Below are 16,228 nucleotides of genomic sequence, written 5' to 3' on the forward strand. Positions count from 1 at the left end.
CAGGTTGTGGAACCATTCACACGCGTAACACAGTCGCCGTCTTTTTTCCACAGGGCGACTTGCTGGACGTGAACCAGATCATGAAGGATTTGGCCTCCATGGTGTCGGAGCAAGGAGAGGCCGTTGGTAGGTACCTCAGTCCACCCACAGGTCACCTGCTGCCGAGGGCCTGCTCCTGCTTCCCAGCCACCACCCTTCCTCCAGGTGTGGGGGAAGCCGCCTTGGGATGAGTGAGCCCAGGGCCATAGCCCGAGGACGGAGCCTCTGCTCCCCTCCCCCACCTCCCAGCTGTCTCCGCAACCCCTCAGGAAGTCAAGCAGGGGGTAAGAGGTCATGCAGGAGGGCACCCCCATTCTGCCCCTGAGGGAGTCCCTGGCTTCCATGCCTCTACCCTGGCCTGCCTTCCCCACCACGGACTCCCAGGTGTGCAGGCAAGGTGCTCAGACATAGGGTAGGGAGCCACAATGTGTCTCTATTCTGCCCCTGACCGCCCAGGGCCAGGCTGCTTCTCTGTGGACTGCAGGGCGGGGCAGGGCTAGGCAGGCTGTGTGGAAGGAGATGGGCACGTGGGGGGTGGCAAAGGGAAGCACCCAGGCCTGGCCAGGGCGCAATGTCAGAAGACCACCCCACCATGACAGACAACTCCACACACTAGGCCGCCCTCAAAAAGCCTCAGCCACCTTTTCCCCGGGCCTGCTTTCCTCTTTAAAGGAAAACCAAAAAACTAAACCCACTGCTGTCGAGTTGATTCCGTCTCATAGTAGACCCTATATAGGACAGAGTAGAACTGCCCCGTAAAGTTTCCAAGGAGCGCCTGGTGGATTTGAACTGCCGACCTTTTGGTTAGCAGCCATAGCACTTAACCGCTACGCCAGTTTCCTCTTTAAAGGAGGTAAACTATAAATAGTCACGGGGGTGGCTATGGGTGGATGCTGGTGACCAGGCAGCAGCCCTTTCCCCTCACTCTGGGTCAGAGGGCCTGGTGCTGGGGCCCAGTGGCCAGGAGGGGCCTGGGTGTGTGGGGGTGGAAGTCGCAGCCCTGCCCCTGGGCTTGTACCCAGGGACCAGGACCCCCACACTGGGGGCACCGGCAGGCCCTGGTGGGAGCAGCTGGGATGAGGTGGGTGTGTCAGCGAGGGGGGGCGTCCCTCCCAGAGATGGGGACACAGGCCAGAGGGCTGGGAACACCCCGCCTGAGCCTGTTGACTCCCAGCCACCGGTCCTGGCTCATCCTTGGTCACCCACTGCCAGGAATTGGGGGGCACTCTCAGCCGTCCCTACTGGTACCCTGTAGAGTCACCTGTGGGGTTCCCTGCAGAGGTACCCCCCTGCTGTACCCCTGGTCCCAAAGCTTCAGTGCCGGCTAAGGCTTCCCGAGCTGCCCACCCCTGCTCCCTAGGAGCTGGCCCAGTGCGTGGAGCAGGCACCCACAAAGGAAGCAGAAAGAACAGTTCTTAAAACTCACCCATTTATTGAGTCCAGGCTACAAGCTGGGCCAAAACTGTCTTGAATACAGAGCAGGTGAAGCAATGGCAGATGGCCACCGAGCAGGAAACAGCCCCCTCCAGGGCCCAGGCAGCCTGGGCCTGCTGGGTGCCCTCCTGTGAAGCGGCTGCAGTGGACGGGCTGGGCTGGCGTGGTGGTGGGGCCCAGCTGTGACTCCTGGGGTGCCAGCCTCCACTCACCAGCCATGAGGCTACACTGGACACTGGTGTGGTCATGTGGTGGCCCAGCCTGTCTGTGTGGCCCACCCTGAAGGAAGGCTCAGGGTGCAGGGGGATCCAGAGGGCTTCCAGACTGCCATCCCTTCCACAGGGCTGATGCCCCGAGTCCCAGGCAGGCGCGGGGACTGTTGGAGGCCTCTGGCCTGGCCTCTGTCTATTCAGCTGGAGAAGGGCTGCCCAAGAGGAGCCAGTCTCAGGTCCCCAGACAGCTGGCCCCGGCCACCAGCTTCCAGCCAGTAGCCACAGGGCTCCGCCACACCCCTGCCTCTCTCCCTCTGCTCCTGGCTGACTGCCACCTTACTGTCTACCTGGCGGCAGTGAATGACCCTGCAGCCACGCTGGGGCCTGAGGCTCTGAGGACCAGCCATTTCCCATGGCCCTTGGGGCAGCTGTCCCATCTCTGGGTGTCGGGCAGAGGAGTGGGCTCCTCCCCGATTCTTGGCTCCACAGAGCCCGAGCTCCCTGGGAGGCTGATCTGTGGCCAACAGCTTGCCTCCAGGGTGCCCCATACCCCTTGCCTACTGTCCCCCTCGGCCTAGCCACCGGTCAGTGAGATGGGCTTCGAAGAATGGCGTGCATGACCATCCCAGTGATGACTGACTGCGGATCCGTCTCCTGTGGGGCAGGCACAACCCCCCCTCCCCAACCCCAGGAAGCTTGTGGGGAGTGGTTGTGGGCCGAGGGCAGGCAAGGCTAAGCGACCAGGGCCAGGGTGGGTGGGGGAAGCTCCTTGAGTATCAGAGACTCCTCTGCACTGGGCTGTGGGCACAAGTGCCCGGTGCTCGGAGTGTTTCTGCAGTGACCCCGGGGCCAGGGCCAGGGCCGGGGCTGGGGCTGCCCCTCTGGACGCACAGCCTCCGCCTAGCCTCCGGTGCCTTTCCAGGGTCCAGCAGTGGAGGCAAGGCCACCTGCCGGCGGAGCTGCAGCCCTGAGCCGGCCGAGGCAGCCCTGCTGCCAGGTGATGGGCCGGGCTCCACGCCCCTGCGGCCGGGCGCCCACTCTCGCATCAAGACGCGCAAGCCCAACTTCAGCCCTCAGGAGACGGAGGTGCTGGTACAGAAAGTCACGAGGCATTACCCACTGCTGTTTGGGGTGCTGCGGGGCCCACCTGCCCGCAAGCACCGTGTATGGAACCGCATCCTGCAGGCTGTCAATGCGCTGGGTTACTGCCACCGTGACCTGGGTGACCTCAAACACAAGTGGCGGGACCTGCGCGGGGTGGTGCGCAAGAAGCTGGCGGAGCAGCCACGTGCCCTGGCCGGGGGCGGCCCCGCCCCCATCCTCACGCCCATCGAGCGCATGGTAGCAGAGACCTTCTCTGCCCTGGCCCCCCCAGGTGAGGGCCAGGGGGCTGAGCCCCTGCCAAGTAAGTGGGCCCTTCCTGCGTGTGTTCCCCCGAGGAGTTGGCCCTGCACACTCCCCCACCCCATGTATAGATGGGGAAACCGAGGCTGAGGGCCAGGGAGGGGCTGCCGTCCTGGTATTAGAGGAGCTGAGCCTCAACTTCAGCTCCTCCCGCCACCCAGTTCATGGTCCTGTGGGGTTACCCCAAACCAGGCGCAGTGCAGCCCCAGGCCTCAGGTGACTCTCATGTCCGTCACAGTCACTGATGTCGATAGGCAGCCAGGCTTCTACAACGCACAGGTCCCAGCAGAGAAGCCCCCTCCCCACTGCTGCCCACAGGGTTAGAAGATACGCCCCCACCCTCCTCACTGCTTGGAAGCCCCTTTGCACATTCATCTGTGGGGCTGAGCCAGAGAAGGGGTGTGCCATGAGAAAGCAGGGAAAGGGTCAAAAAGAGGGTGAGACCCCCTGCCCCCCACACACCCATGAGAGAGGGGTGAGGTGGGAGCAGTCAAGACTCGGAGCTGGCCAGAGGCCAGGGCTCCTCCCTGGCACTGCGGAACGGCGATTGACTAACCCACCATCCTGACTCGGCTGTGGTGGGCAAACCTGCCTTTTCTAGGCTCCAGCTCTCATGGTGCGCCCCTTCCCCATCAGAGCCAATGGCCCACTGCCTTCTCTGGAAGCTTCTGTGCCTGGTGAGGAAGATGGGCACTTGGCTGGGTCTTTCCTGGCTCTCAGCCGCCTCCTGCTCCTTGTGATGCCGGCTGCTCCTCACCGCCTCCTCCTCCTCCACACTCCGCCTCCTGCCGCCACACTCCTCTGCCCTCTCCAAGCCCGTGGGACCAAGAGCACCTGCCACGCACCCTCCTCCAGCAGAGCTCCCTCCTGGAGCTACTGAAGGACTCCGGGGAGCAGGACAACCCCCTCCTCTCTGGACTCTCCTGAGGCCCAGTTGACCTGGTGCAGCGGATCTGGGACAGCAGGACAGCCACCTGGACACGAGCCAGCTGTGGCCTCCAAACGCCGAGATCAGGCCTGGGTAGAACTGTAGTGGCCACGGGTGCTTGCAGGCGCCTTCAGCTGCACAATCTCGTGGGGGTGACAGCGACCGGGTGGGGCCGTGGGGCTCCGAAAGACTCCACAAGCCAGAGGCTCAGGGGAGATGTGGACCCGGAAAGCCCAGGCCCTGGGAGGCTGGGGGCAGAGCAGGGCCGAGCCTGGGGCGTGGGCCTGCGGAATGAGCCCTGGGGCAGGCCCGGGAGGTGGGCAGAGTTGGAGGAAGACCTGCCTGTGTGGAGGTGGGGCAGGCTGTGACCCAGTCCCCAGGGCAGGTCTCATGGTCTGTGCAGAGGCTGGCCTGGAGGAGGGTGCGGTGGGGCGCGGCGCAGGGTGGTGAAGGGCTGGCAGTGGGTGGGGCATGGGGAAACTGGGTGCCAGTATGTCTGTCGCCCCGGGAAACCAGCAGGAGTTCGAGACCTCGCGCAGGCGACGCTCTGGAGGCCTCTGTGGACGGCCTCACTGACTGGCAGCTTCTGTTGGCGGGAGCTCCTTGTAGGAGTGGCCTGACCGCTGACGTCAGGAAGCGGCCTAACCCTGCTGGTGTCAGAGCCCTTGTGGGCGTGGTCTGCCCTGTGTGTTTGTAAATGATGGAGAGGGAAGCATGGGAGGGGCTGGCACCCTGTGGGCAGGCGGCAGTTGGGGTGCAGGCAGGGGCTGCAGGAGACTGGTGGTGTGGGGGACACATCACAGCTGAAAGGTCCCCCCTGCATCGGCCTGGGACCTTGGTCTTCAAGCGGAGGTGACCCCTCTGCATCCTCACGCAGGGCTGGGGGGAGGAGCTGGGGGCCAGGGGTCTCTCTGACCCTGGAGTCCACCCTGCTGAGGACGCCTCTGCAGTCCCCACAGACCCCAGCCCCCAGGAGGACTTCATCTGTAGAACCATCTGTGCCTCCCAGGCAGCCAAGACGAGACCCGCGTGGACCAGGACCCGCAGTCTCCGTGCGGTCTGGGCCATTTGTCCTGTGTCCATGGGTGGCCTGGCCGCCCAGGGTGGTCTTAGCGCATCCCCCTTCTGCCTTCCTATGGATGACCTGCTACTCAGAGACAGGCGCTGGCGTGTGGCCGGTGCCCGCAGTGGCAGCTGCGGGTGAATAAGTCAAATATGTGGCCCTGTCCTTCCTTCTCATCCTCGTCCAGGCCCCTGGAGAGGTAGCGACCCTCAGGTATGCTGTGTAGAGTGCTGGCTGCAGCTGGTGAAGTGGCAGGAGGAGGAGCTGGTTCCGCGGCCCAGGGGAGGCAGGGGCCCTTGCCCACAGCCTCCTCACTTTCCAGGCCCCACGGAGCTTGTCCCCACCCAGCACCTGACTTACACTGGGCAGGAGCCCCCAGAGGGTGCTCCCAGGTGGGGACCATAACAAGTGGGTTGGGGCAGAGAGTCTGTGGCCGCCAGTGAAAGGGTCAGGGTGAGGCCTGGACCAGTGAACTTGGCAGAGGGATTTCCCAAAGGTAGGGCCCACGGGCCCTCCCTGCCTAGGGGCTTCCGCATATGGGGGCCGTGCAGATTCGAGCAGGGACTCTCCAAGATGCACACGGGCTGGTCAGAGCCACAGAGGGAGGGACCGACCCCCAGGCTGGCTCTATCCCTGGGCTCCATACCCTTGGAGCAGATCAGCGCACCCAGGGATGATGAGGCACCAAGAGCAGTGCCCGGAGTGTGACGAGGTTTTCGTTCCAGCCCCCCAGCCACAGGCAAGCGAGGGCTGCGCCCAGGGCTGCACAGCTCTATAGCAGAGCTGAAGATTCGGGCTGAGGTCTTTCTGCCTCCAAAATTCTTACCAGAATGCCTGTTTTGGAGGCACGCTGTCTGACAGCACCCCTTTCTTTGAAGAACCAGCAGATTTAAGATCCGTGCCTGTGACCTGTCGCCAGTGTAATGGCGGCCTTTGTCCGGGCCTCGTGGGCTTGGTTCAGGCTGCCACAGAATCACGTGCACCTTAGCTTCCTGGGTGGCTGCCGCCTTCATCCTGTTGGTAGACGGGAAACTGAAGCACTGAGAGCTGCCTGGTCCCTCACCCCATAAGGGGACCCCTCATTTTCATTACCGCGGTCCATGTGCCACCCCCACCAGTCGACACATCTGTAGTGGGCCCAGCTGGGCTGAGTGACGCATCCGTAGTGGGTTGGCTCGTGTTCTATGGGTGCCTCTTTTTTGCTTCTGTTACGTATGTGGAATATTCTGGTGTCCTGGCACTGCCTCAGGTGCCCAGGAACTGCCGGGCTTGTTGGGGCTCACATGGGCACGTGGTGCAGCACTGTGGATACTGTGTTCATACTCCTTCTGGCCTTTCTTTACCCCACGTTCTAGTTGCCAGTAGCCTGACACCACATCCGAATTGCCGATTGGTCCCCAGATGCGCTACTCGTTCAGCACATGCTGACCCCAGGGCCCAGCAGACCCGACTGTGTCCTCACAACAGTCTGTGAGACGGGCAGAGGCGGGTTCCTCCCCTTCACAGGGATCCAGGCCCAGGGGGCAGAGGGCCGTCCAGAGCTCAGAGCCAGGACCTGCCCGGCCTCCACTCTTCTTGAAAGGCCGTCCCCACCCACCCGCAGCAGGGTGCTGAGAAGGGCCCGTCCCCCTGTCCTGGCAGCACCCGCCGCCGAGCAGTGCCAGGAAGACAAGCCCCTTGGAGAACCCCTGGTGGCCTCAGCCACTTCCTGTGGCCTTTTGAGGAAGCCGCTCATGACTACCGTGGCTACCAGAGGTATAGCTGTGACACCAGGGTCATCCCGTCCCCAAGGCTGCTCCTCCAGCAGGGCTCGTCTTGAGGGCTCCTGGGTCAGGGCGCTGGGTCTCCGTGGTAACTGCCTTCTGTTATCTTGATTTGCAGACAGTATTGAAGCCAGCATCCAGGCCTCTTCCTCGCACGTGGAGTCGGCCCAGGAGCTCCTGGCAGGAGCCAGCCGGCACCAAGTAAGTCGGTGTGAGGCCAGAGCACCCCACCCCAATGCCATGGGGCCGAAGTCTGTCCATCCATCCAGAAAGCCCAGCCCTGCCCCAGTGTGTGGGAAGGCATGCCCTCAGGGTCTTCCCTGAGCCTTCCAGGCTGCCTCCAGCCCTAGTGGCTGCAGCCACGGTGCAGGGGCGGGTGGGGGTGTGCTCGGTGATGGCCTCAGCGGTGGTCTGTGACATCCATAACATCACTGCCAGGTTCTCACATTGGCACTCCCGCCACTGTCCCTCTCGGCGCCGCAGGGTGGGCCCCCCCTGGCTTGGAGTGCGGGTGGGCGAGGTGCCCATGTTGCCAGAGGTCCTGGGCTCCCCCAGAGCACAAGTTCACTTGGCTGTGACTGGCGTTTTGCATCTGCTCCTACAGAAAGCCCTGGGTGCCCCCTTTCTCCCAGAAGGTCAAGCACATCTCTGTTTTCACTGCTTACAGGGTGCAGCTTTGGGTGCTGGATGGGGTGGTGGGGGGGCGCCGTGTGTCAACCCTGGCCATTCAGGGCCTGACCCTGGAGAGGGGACCTTCCTCCTGCAGACTGCCTGGGGCAAGCTGATGGACTTAGAGGGACTGGGCACAGAGCTCGGGCCTTTTGTTCCTGGAGGGGAGGCCCCGGGTGCCTCAAACCCTTCAGGCTTTGAGCCTACCCAGAGGCACCTCAGAAGACAGTCCAGGTGAGCTGCTTCTGACAAATCAGCCATCGAAAACCCTGTGGGGTGCAATTCTGTTCTGACACACACAGGGCCACCATGAGTTGGAGCTGACTTAATGGCAACCGATCGAGGTGCTGGGAACAGGCTTGGGGACCAGGACCACGTGGGGCCTGACCAGGCCAGGCTGATCCTGGCCCAGGGCCTCTCCCTCGCTTGACCCGTCACTCCCTGCAGGCCTCTGCTCCGAGCTGGTGCTGACTGGACATGACTGCTCTGGGCCGCTCCCCTGAGCACATCCTGGGGCGGGGGAGGGACAGTGAGCTGCATAGAGCCGAGTCCAGAGTCCATCGAGATTGGGCAGACCTAGGCTCTGGGGCACAGAAGAGTGCCCAGACCAGGGGGGTGTGTCCTTTGGGCATGTCCATGCTCTGTCCTGAAGGACAGGCGGTTGTCTAGGCAGCGGGACAGTGTGCCAGAGGCCAAAGGAAGAGCGTCGCAGGGGGGGCAGGCAGCAGGCTTAGTGGTGAGGGTGGGGGCTGTGAGGAGCAGAGCAGATGGGGGGGCCGGTAGGGGGCTGTGTGGTGAGAGTGGGGTCTGAATGGTGGGGCAGAGACGTCCTGGACAGATGGGGCGCCGTGATCCTCCGCTCAGGCTGCTTATGCTGTGGGTAGGCTCTGCTCCTGGGTGTTGTGTGGGCTCGGCAAGGTCACTGTGGTTGCGTTGGGCGGGTGGGGGCCTGAGCACCGTTGCAGCAGACCCCCACAAAGCATGGCCCCGGCTCACTCTGAGTGTCTGGTGGGTGAGCCTTGGTGTGAGAGTGGAGGCTGATCCCTCCCTTGGCCCCACCTTTCCTGTGTCAATGGCCACTCGGACTCCACTTCCAAGGACCCCAGTGAACGCCAGGCCCAGGAGGAGACAGCGCATGGGTCCAATGTCTTGTGCAGGATGGCCAGTCGTCTGACTTGGGGCTCTTCCAGCCCCACCCATGGCCTCGCCTCTGGTTTACGAACCTGACGCTAGCTCTCCACTCGGAACCTCTCCGTTTGTGGCCAGCACTCCGCTGGGTCCTTCCTGGGCCACCCTGGACTGGACAGTGGTGTCTGTAGCTGCTCTCCTAGCCTCACCCAGTGGGATGTGTCCCGAGTGGCAGTGCCCCAGGGCCCAGTCCTCACTGAAGCTGGCATTTCAAGAGGATGGCAACAGACTGCAGGATGGCTCCCTCCCCTGAGCACCTAGGGTTGACTGGTCGGAAGGATGGGCAGGTGCCTGGGAGAGAGGGAGGAAGATGTGCCAGTGAGGAGGAGGAGGAGAAGAAGAAGAAGGAGGAAGTGGAGGAGGAGGAAACGGAGGCGGTGGCAACTGGGCCACCACCTATGCCCATGGACACCTCATCAGGTACAGACTCCCTGGTTCATGCCCAGTGAGCCCATGCCAGGCATGACAAGTCAGGGCTGTCACCAGCCCATTTCCCACTGCACAGCAGGTGCTGTCCCAACTTTATAGGTGAGGTGGATGGGGTTCAGAAACATGAGATCACCCCCAAAGTCACTGCCGTGTGTTCACATCCTCCTGCTTCCACCACGAGGGCCCTTCTACACTTGTCAGGGAGCATCCGGCAACACAGGGCATCTCCACAGCCCCACTTCTCAGGCAGTCAGCTTTCCTGGGCCTTTGTTGACTTCTTCACACTTATCGTGATCTTAGAGATCCCTAAAACCATTTGCAGATTAGGAATTTGAAGCCAAAGAAGAGAAACGTCTTTGCTTAGGTCACATGGCAGTCGAGAGGCGGAGTGGGTTTGGAGCCCAAGTCTACAGGATTCTAACTCCAGAGCTTTTCCTGCTGCCCAGGGAAACTCTGCTCTCATGTTTACCCTCTCATCCTTCTGGGGACAGCCACCCAGGTGGATGAGTGCATGGACAGACTGATGGATGGGTACCTTGGTGACCAAGTGGATGCACAGATGAATGGGTACATGGACAGACTGGAAGGATGAATGGATGCAGGCATGAATGGATGGAAGGACAAATTATAGATGAGTGAGTGGGTGGGTGAGTGGATGTATGGATGGATAGCCAGATGGACAGGTGGGTGGATGGATGACAGATGGAAGATGGATGAACAAATGGATGAATGATGGGTGGATGGATTGATGATGGGTGGAAGGAGGTGGAGGAAGGGGGAGGGCAGAGGGAGAATAGATGGATGGATGGATGGAATATGGAAGGAGGCTAGATGGATGGTGGATGAACAAATGGATGGATGGAGGGTAGAGGGAAGGAGAAAGGGTGAATGGGTGGAGGATGAATGGATGGGGGATGGATGGGTATGTGGTTGGAGGGTGGATGGAGGACGGATGGATGGATGGTGAATGAATGGATGGAAGATGGATGGTTTGGAGGATGGAAGGATGAATAGATGGATGGATGGAAGATGGATGGGTGGTGGACGGATAGCGGGTGGATGGATGGGTGATAGATTGATGGACGATGGATGGGTAGATGGAAGAATGAATGAATGGATGGTGGATGAATTGACAGATGCGTGATGGATGGTGGATGGATAGGGAATGTGATGGGGATGGGTGGGTGGGTGGTGGGTGGGCGAATGGGTGGTACATGGATTGATGGAGAATGGATGATGGATGGGCGGATGAGTGCATAGAGGATGAATGGCGGATGGATGCTGGATGCATGGAGGATGAACGGATGATAGATGAACAAATGGTGGACAGATAGACGAGTAGGTCAGTGGGTGGGCAGACAGGATGGGGATAGATAGGTGGACAGCTGGGTGGATGGACAGACACATAGATGGTGGGTGGGTGACTAGGAAGAGACCAGCATGATGGTTTGGCACACAGGCTTTAGACTCAGGTTGAGGTTTGGACTCCAGCTCTGCCACTGACCACACTACTGGGGCAGGTCGTTTTCCTTGAGTCTGATGTCCTTGTCCTCAAATGGGGCACCATGCCCACTGCAGAGGGGTGTCATGAGAAACAGCTGTGCGGGGACCCTCCTACATGCTGCCCACAGCACCCCCTCTCTGGGCATCGTCTGCCCGTGGCCCGTGGGGGCTGACAATTCCCTGTCTCCCTGCTAGCCGACGAGGAGGACGAGGCTCCTGGCTGCCTGTGGACCCCCTTGCGGACCCTGGATGGGCCCACCCTGCCTAAGCCCGATCCCCTGGACCTGCGAGGAGTCTTCCACCCACCCACCTCTTCACCCTCCCCACCTGTCTCCCCTACCTCGACTCCCTCGGCCACTGCCTTCGTCGGGGCCTTCCGGCCCTCCCCGCCCTCCTCGGCACCCACGCCCTCTGGGAAGCCTGCAGCGGCAGCAGCTGAGACTTCTGAGTTTGAGCAACAGTTGCTGGACTCACACCAGCAGCAGGGTGCCCTGCTGTCCTCCTGGTGCCAGCAGCAGGGTGCCCTGATGGCCCAGCAGAACCTGCTGCTACAGCGGCTGGCCGAGCAGAGCCAGCGGCTGGCCGATGGTGTCGAGGCCCTCAGTCGGACCCTTGAGAGGCTGGTGGAGGCATTCCCAGGCCAGAGGGCCTCGTCCTCCACCTTGGACAATGCCCCTGCTGGTGCAGCACCCTGCGGGCCCACCAAAGGCTCCCAGGCCAGCCCCCAGGGCGCCCCTGCCAGCCTTGAGGACTTCTCTGGGATGATCCTGAAGGTGGAGGAGGAGATCTAGGGTCTGGGCCAGGAGGGCTGGGGGCAGTGGGAAGGCGGGGCTTGGCCCACAGTTGGATCAGAGCTAGTTCTCTTCTAGAGGCTGGGCTGGGGCGGAGTGGGCAAGAACTGGCCTCCAGGGAGCCACGCAGCCTGAAGGTCAACTGGACGAAGGACGTTGCCTACGTTACTCCCGTTCATCCTGGCATTCTCGGTGGGGCTGGGCGATGTGCGGGAGGGGCTTCGGGAGCCTGTGTGGTGGGAGCCTGGTGAGAGGCCTTCTCAGGGACGATGCCGGAGGAGGAGGACAGCATGTGGATGAAAGCCCGGCTCCTGGCTGGCCATTCTGGTGCTCTGACGGCCATGGTGAGGGCCGGGAAGATGGAGCAAACGCCACCCGGAGGGCAGAAGGTGGCTTGGTGGGGCGTGGGAAGGGCCCCCAAAGCCCGACTGGGGATGACTCATGGGAGCTGTGCTCCTCCTTGGGCACGTGGATTCAGAGCAGCTGGGGTCCTGCTGTCCTGCTGGGTCTCCCCAAGGCCTGTGGGCTGGGGTCACTTCTCTCCAGTTTTATATCTATATTATTATAAATATATATATATATATATGCATATATGTTACTTGGTACTGTATGGGAGTGGGTTGCCATTTTGTACTTGTTGATTTTTCTTGTAAAAAATATTTTTTGTACATAAACATAACACAAAACGGTGCAATGACAATAATATTGATGATGACAAGTAAATGGGATGGAGCCGTCTCCTTTTCTCTGTGGGGTTTCACTTTGGCTCTCAGCCTGCTGCAGGGGTTCTGAGTTCTTCCCTGGGTTTCTAGATCCTTCTTCCATCACCTCTTGTGATACCCCTTGGTGGGATGCCAGCACCTCATGTCCTCATTAGTGGGGCACAGTCTGAGGCAAGAGAGGGTGAGTGGCCATGGGAAGCTGGTGCGATAGGGAGGCTGGAGCCAGACCCAGTCGCCGGGCCTCTGCCATCCCCCAACCTCCTCCCTCGCCACCCTTTTCCCTGGCCCTGTGGATAAAAGCCTTTGCAGATGCCAGACGCTGACCTGCTGGCACCAGCTGAGCAGTGTGCTGGCCTGGAAAGCTCTAAGACCCCAGCACAGCTGAGAGCAGGGTCAGAGTGAAATCGTACACAGCTGCAAGGGCTCGTCCAGGGTTTTGAGTTTTTACCAGGGCTTTGAACCGGTTCGAGCCAGCTCATTCATGGCCAACAAAATGAAACTGGAACAGACCCAAATTTTTAGAATTTGGGTGATCTGAAACAGCAACCGGGATGGGAAAATTTATGGGCCGAAGCCTTGGAATGAGACTCGGAAGAGGTGTAGTGAACCCTTTCAGAAGCCTGCTGTGTCAGAATGGATTATTGGCAGGGCCGTGGAGACCGACACACACACTCACAGCGGCAGGGTCAGCCGCCATCTTTGAGCGGGACACAGCTGTTTCCAATTCTGTGCAAAATCCAACAGGCAAGAGATTTGGTTGGTGGGTTGCCCTTGCCTTCTAAGAGAGATGAAGCTTCTAGCAGGGCTTCGACCCATAATTTTTTCCCATTCTAGTTATTGTTACAGTTCACCCAAATTTTTAAAATTCAGGTCTGTTGTGGTTTCGCTTCCTTGGCAATGACCGAGCCAGGAAGAACCAGTTCGAAGCCCTGGTTTTTACTGTGGTCCAGTAGTGTGTCAGTAACTTTTGTGTACAAAGGAAAATCCTAACCCTTAGGTGCACGTTCAGCTGTCTCTGCTGTAAGCTGGCCCCTTTCCAGCCTCCTCTTCCTCTGTGGGTCCAATCAAAGATGTGGTGAACCTCATACGAAATTGTTCGCTACAAATTAGTAAATACAGTTAAGCTGGAGTGTACCTTGCTTACTGGTTAATCCACCCCTGGAGACCTTTTTTCCAATGGTTCCCTCCCCAGGAAAGCCTTCTTCCCATCCTGCAGAGCCCAGATCCATCTTAGTGCCCTGCCTCCAGGAAGCCTCTGTAAATCTTCATTCCAGGTGGAAGCGATTGACCCTCATCCACTTACAGATGTCGACAGTCGTTAGTCTATGCCTCTGTGGCAGTGAGCACTTTTTTTCTTGTATTACAGTTTTACCCTGGTCTCAACCCCTACTCTAGTCCCAGACTGAGCCCTGATCCTGGTCACATTCTGAGCCCTGATCCTAGATCATACTCTGAGCTCTTGACACTGGTCGCACTGAGCCCTAATCCTGGTCACACACTGAGCCCTGACCCTGGTCACTCACTGAGCCCTGACCCTGGTCACATTCTGAGCCCTGTTCCTAGATCATACGCTGAGCTCTGACACTGGCCACACCGAGCTCTAATCCTGGTGACATGCTGAGCCCTGACCCTGGTTGCACTCTTAACCCTGATCCTAGATCATACACTGAGCTCTGACACTGGCCACACTGAGCTCTAATCCTGGCCACACACTGAGCCCGACCTTGATCACACTCTGAGCCCTGAACCTTGTCATGCATTGAACACTGACCCTGGTCATACATTGGCCCTGACCCTGCTCACACACTGAGCCCTGATCCTGCTCACATGCTGATCTTGGCCCTGAGCCCTGACTCTGGTCACTTCCATGTCCCTCTGCAGTTCCATGTCTGCTAATATTTATTGGGTGCCTCCTCTAGGCCAGGCCTTGTACTAAGTGCTGAGGATACAGAAGTGACCAAAGCAGACAAAGTCCCTGTCTCCTCAACAGTCTGCTGCAGAAAATGGATATTTAGCAGGTAAATATATTTAACTGATTGGATGAAACCCACGCACATTATCAAGAGCAATCTCCTTTATTTAGAGTCAAAAGAACCAAACCCGTTGCCACTGGGTTGATTCCGACTCATAGCAACCCTATAGGACAGAGTAGAATTGCCTCATAGAGTTTCCAGAGAACAACTGATAGATTCGAACTGTCAACCTTTTGGTTATCAGGAAAGCTGTTAACCACTGTGCCACCAGGGCTCCTATTTAGTTAATCACATCTACAAGCTACCATCACAGCAACATCTAGTGTTTCCCCAAGTAACAGCACTAGAGCCTAGCCAAGTTGACATCAAGAGCCCTAGAGTGGGAAACAAATGAAAGGCAGGGTTGACCTGAGACTGAATGCCAGTATCAATTCTACTAATGGATCCTAGCAGATCATTTCTGGAAGAACGTATCTCCTAATAGCCCTTTAGGGGTACCCACAGAATAAAAAGAATCATGTGAACCCACGATCAGAGATCATGTAGTCTTTAATGAGGCAGACCACTGAGTGAGAATCAGGAGAAAGAATCAACAATAGCAGAAATAACAAAACAGCAGTTTTAGGCCCCAAAGGATTTGGCAATTGGAATTAATAAGATACATAATATTAAAACTTTTCTATGAAATATTAAAAAATAAAAAGATGGAATCACAACAATGTGCTCATTGTTAATAATAATAAGATTATCAAAAGTGACCAAACATATCTGGAAAACATCAAATATAACTTTTAGAAATGAAGAACTTGATGGTTGGGTTACACAACATGTTAGACACAGATGAAGAGTGAATTAGCAAACCGGAAGATACATCTAAAGAAATTAACAATATTTCAAAGAGAGATTAAAAAATGGAAACTGTGTGAGATTAAAAAGTATGGAGAATAGAATCAGAAAACCAACATATGTCTAATTTGAGTCCCAGAAAGAATAAATGGAACAAAAGGAGAGGTAATGTGTGAAGAAGTCATGTCTGGTGAGATCCATGACCCTGTAAACACAGGAAACACAATTTATACCACGTAGCATAAATGAAAAGAAATAAATTCCTGAACACATCATGATGAAACTGCAGAATATCATAGTGAAAGGGGAGGTATTATAAACAGCCAGAAAGAAAGAAAAGGAATGACAATTTTGCTGGCAGCTGATTTTAGATAAACAACAATAGAATTTAGAAAACAGATGATATCTACTGAGTGTTGAGAGAAAATAACTGTCAATCTAAAATTATGCACTTAACAAAACTATCATTCAAGAACAAAGGCAAAGGGTAGACATTTCCAGAGAAATGAACAGAGAAGGTTTACCACCAATAGACTTACAATAAAGGAATTTCATAGGGTGGACTTCAGGATGGATGAAAATAATCCCAGAATAAAGGTCTGTAATGCAAGGACAGTGAACCAAAATATTGGTAAATATGTGTTGTTGTTAGGTGCTGTTGAGTGAGTTCCAACTCATAGCGACCATATGTACAATAAAACGAAACACTGCCTGGTCCTGTGCCATCCTCACAATCGTTGCTATGCACGAGCCCATTGTTGCAGCCACTGTGTCAATCCATCTTGTTTAGGGTCTTCCTCTTTTCTGCTGACCCTCTGCTCTACCAAGCATGACGTCTTTCACCAGGGACTGGTCCTGTCCTTCCTGATAACATGTCCAAAGTATGTGAGGTGAAGTCTTGCATCCTTGCTTCCAAGGAGCATTCTGGCTGTACTATTTCCAAGACAGATTTGTTCATTCTTCTGGCAGTCCATGGTATAGTCAATATTTTTCAGCAACACCATAATTCAAAGGCATTAATTCTTTGATCTTCCTTATTCATTATAAATATGTAGGTAAATCCAAACAACAGTGTAAAATAATATCATTATTTTATTACAACTATAATGTCTAACTCATGAAGTTAAATTTTCGGAAAGGACAGAACAGCAATACTAGACGATGATAGTATGATAGTATATTAGTTGGGAAGAGTTGTTAAACTATTCTGAGGTCTTTGTATTATTTTCCCAGAGATTCAATATTGATGAATTTTTAGCCTTTG

The 16,228-nt window shown here is 57.1% G+C and overlaps 1 protein-coding gene across 15 annotated transcripts in view; it reads left to right on the top strand.

Moving 5' to 3' along the window:
* The window catches only part of TSNARE1 (t-SNARE domain containing 1), a 230,922-nt gene that overhangs the window by 146,865 nt on the left and 67,829 nt on the right, over positions 1-16,228 (top strand). For 5 of the 15 annotated variants that reach the window (XM_049853638.1, XM_049853641.1, XM_049853643.1 and 2 more), the window contains 3 exons: positions 54-126; positions 2,608-3,090; positions 10,828-15,973. In XM_049853638.1, the coding sequence (XP_049709595.1) occupies positions 54-126; positions 2,608-3,090; positions 10,828-11,423 (1,152 nt within the window). In that variant the 3' untranslated portion in view covers positions 11,424-15,973. Of the gene's footprint in view, positions 1-53; positions 127-2,607; positions 4,411-6,435; positions 6,836-6,961; positions 7,050-7,814; positions 8,215-10,827; positions 15,974-16,228 lie in introns of those variants that run through there. The other 10 variants (XM_049853648.1, XM_049853646.1, XM_049853647.1 and 7 more) reach the window with 6 other exon arrangements.

The sequence above is a fragment of the Elephas maximus genome, chromosome 15 (assembly GCF_024166365.1).
Source record: "Elephas maximus indicus isolate mEleMax1 chromosome 15, mEleMax1 primary haplotype, whole genome shotgun sequence".
NCBI lineage: Eukaryota > Metazoa > Chordata > Mammalia > Proboscidea > Elephantidae > Elephas > Elephas maximus.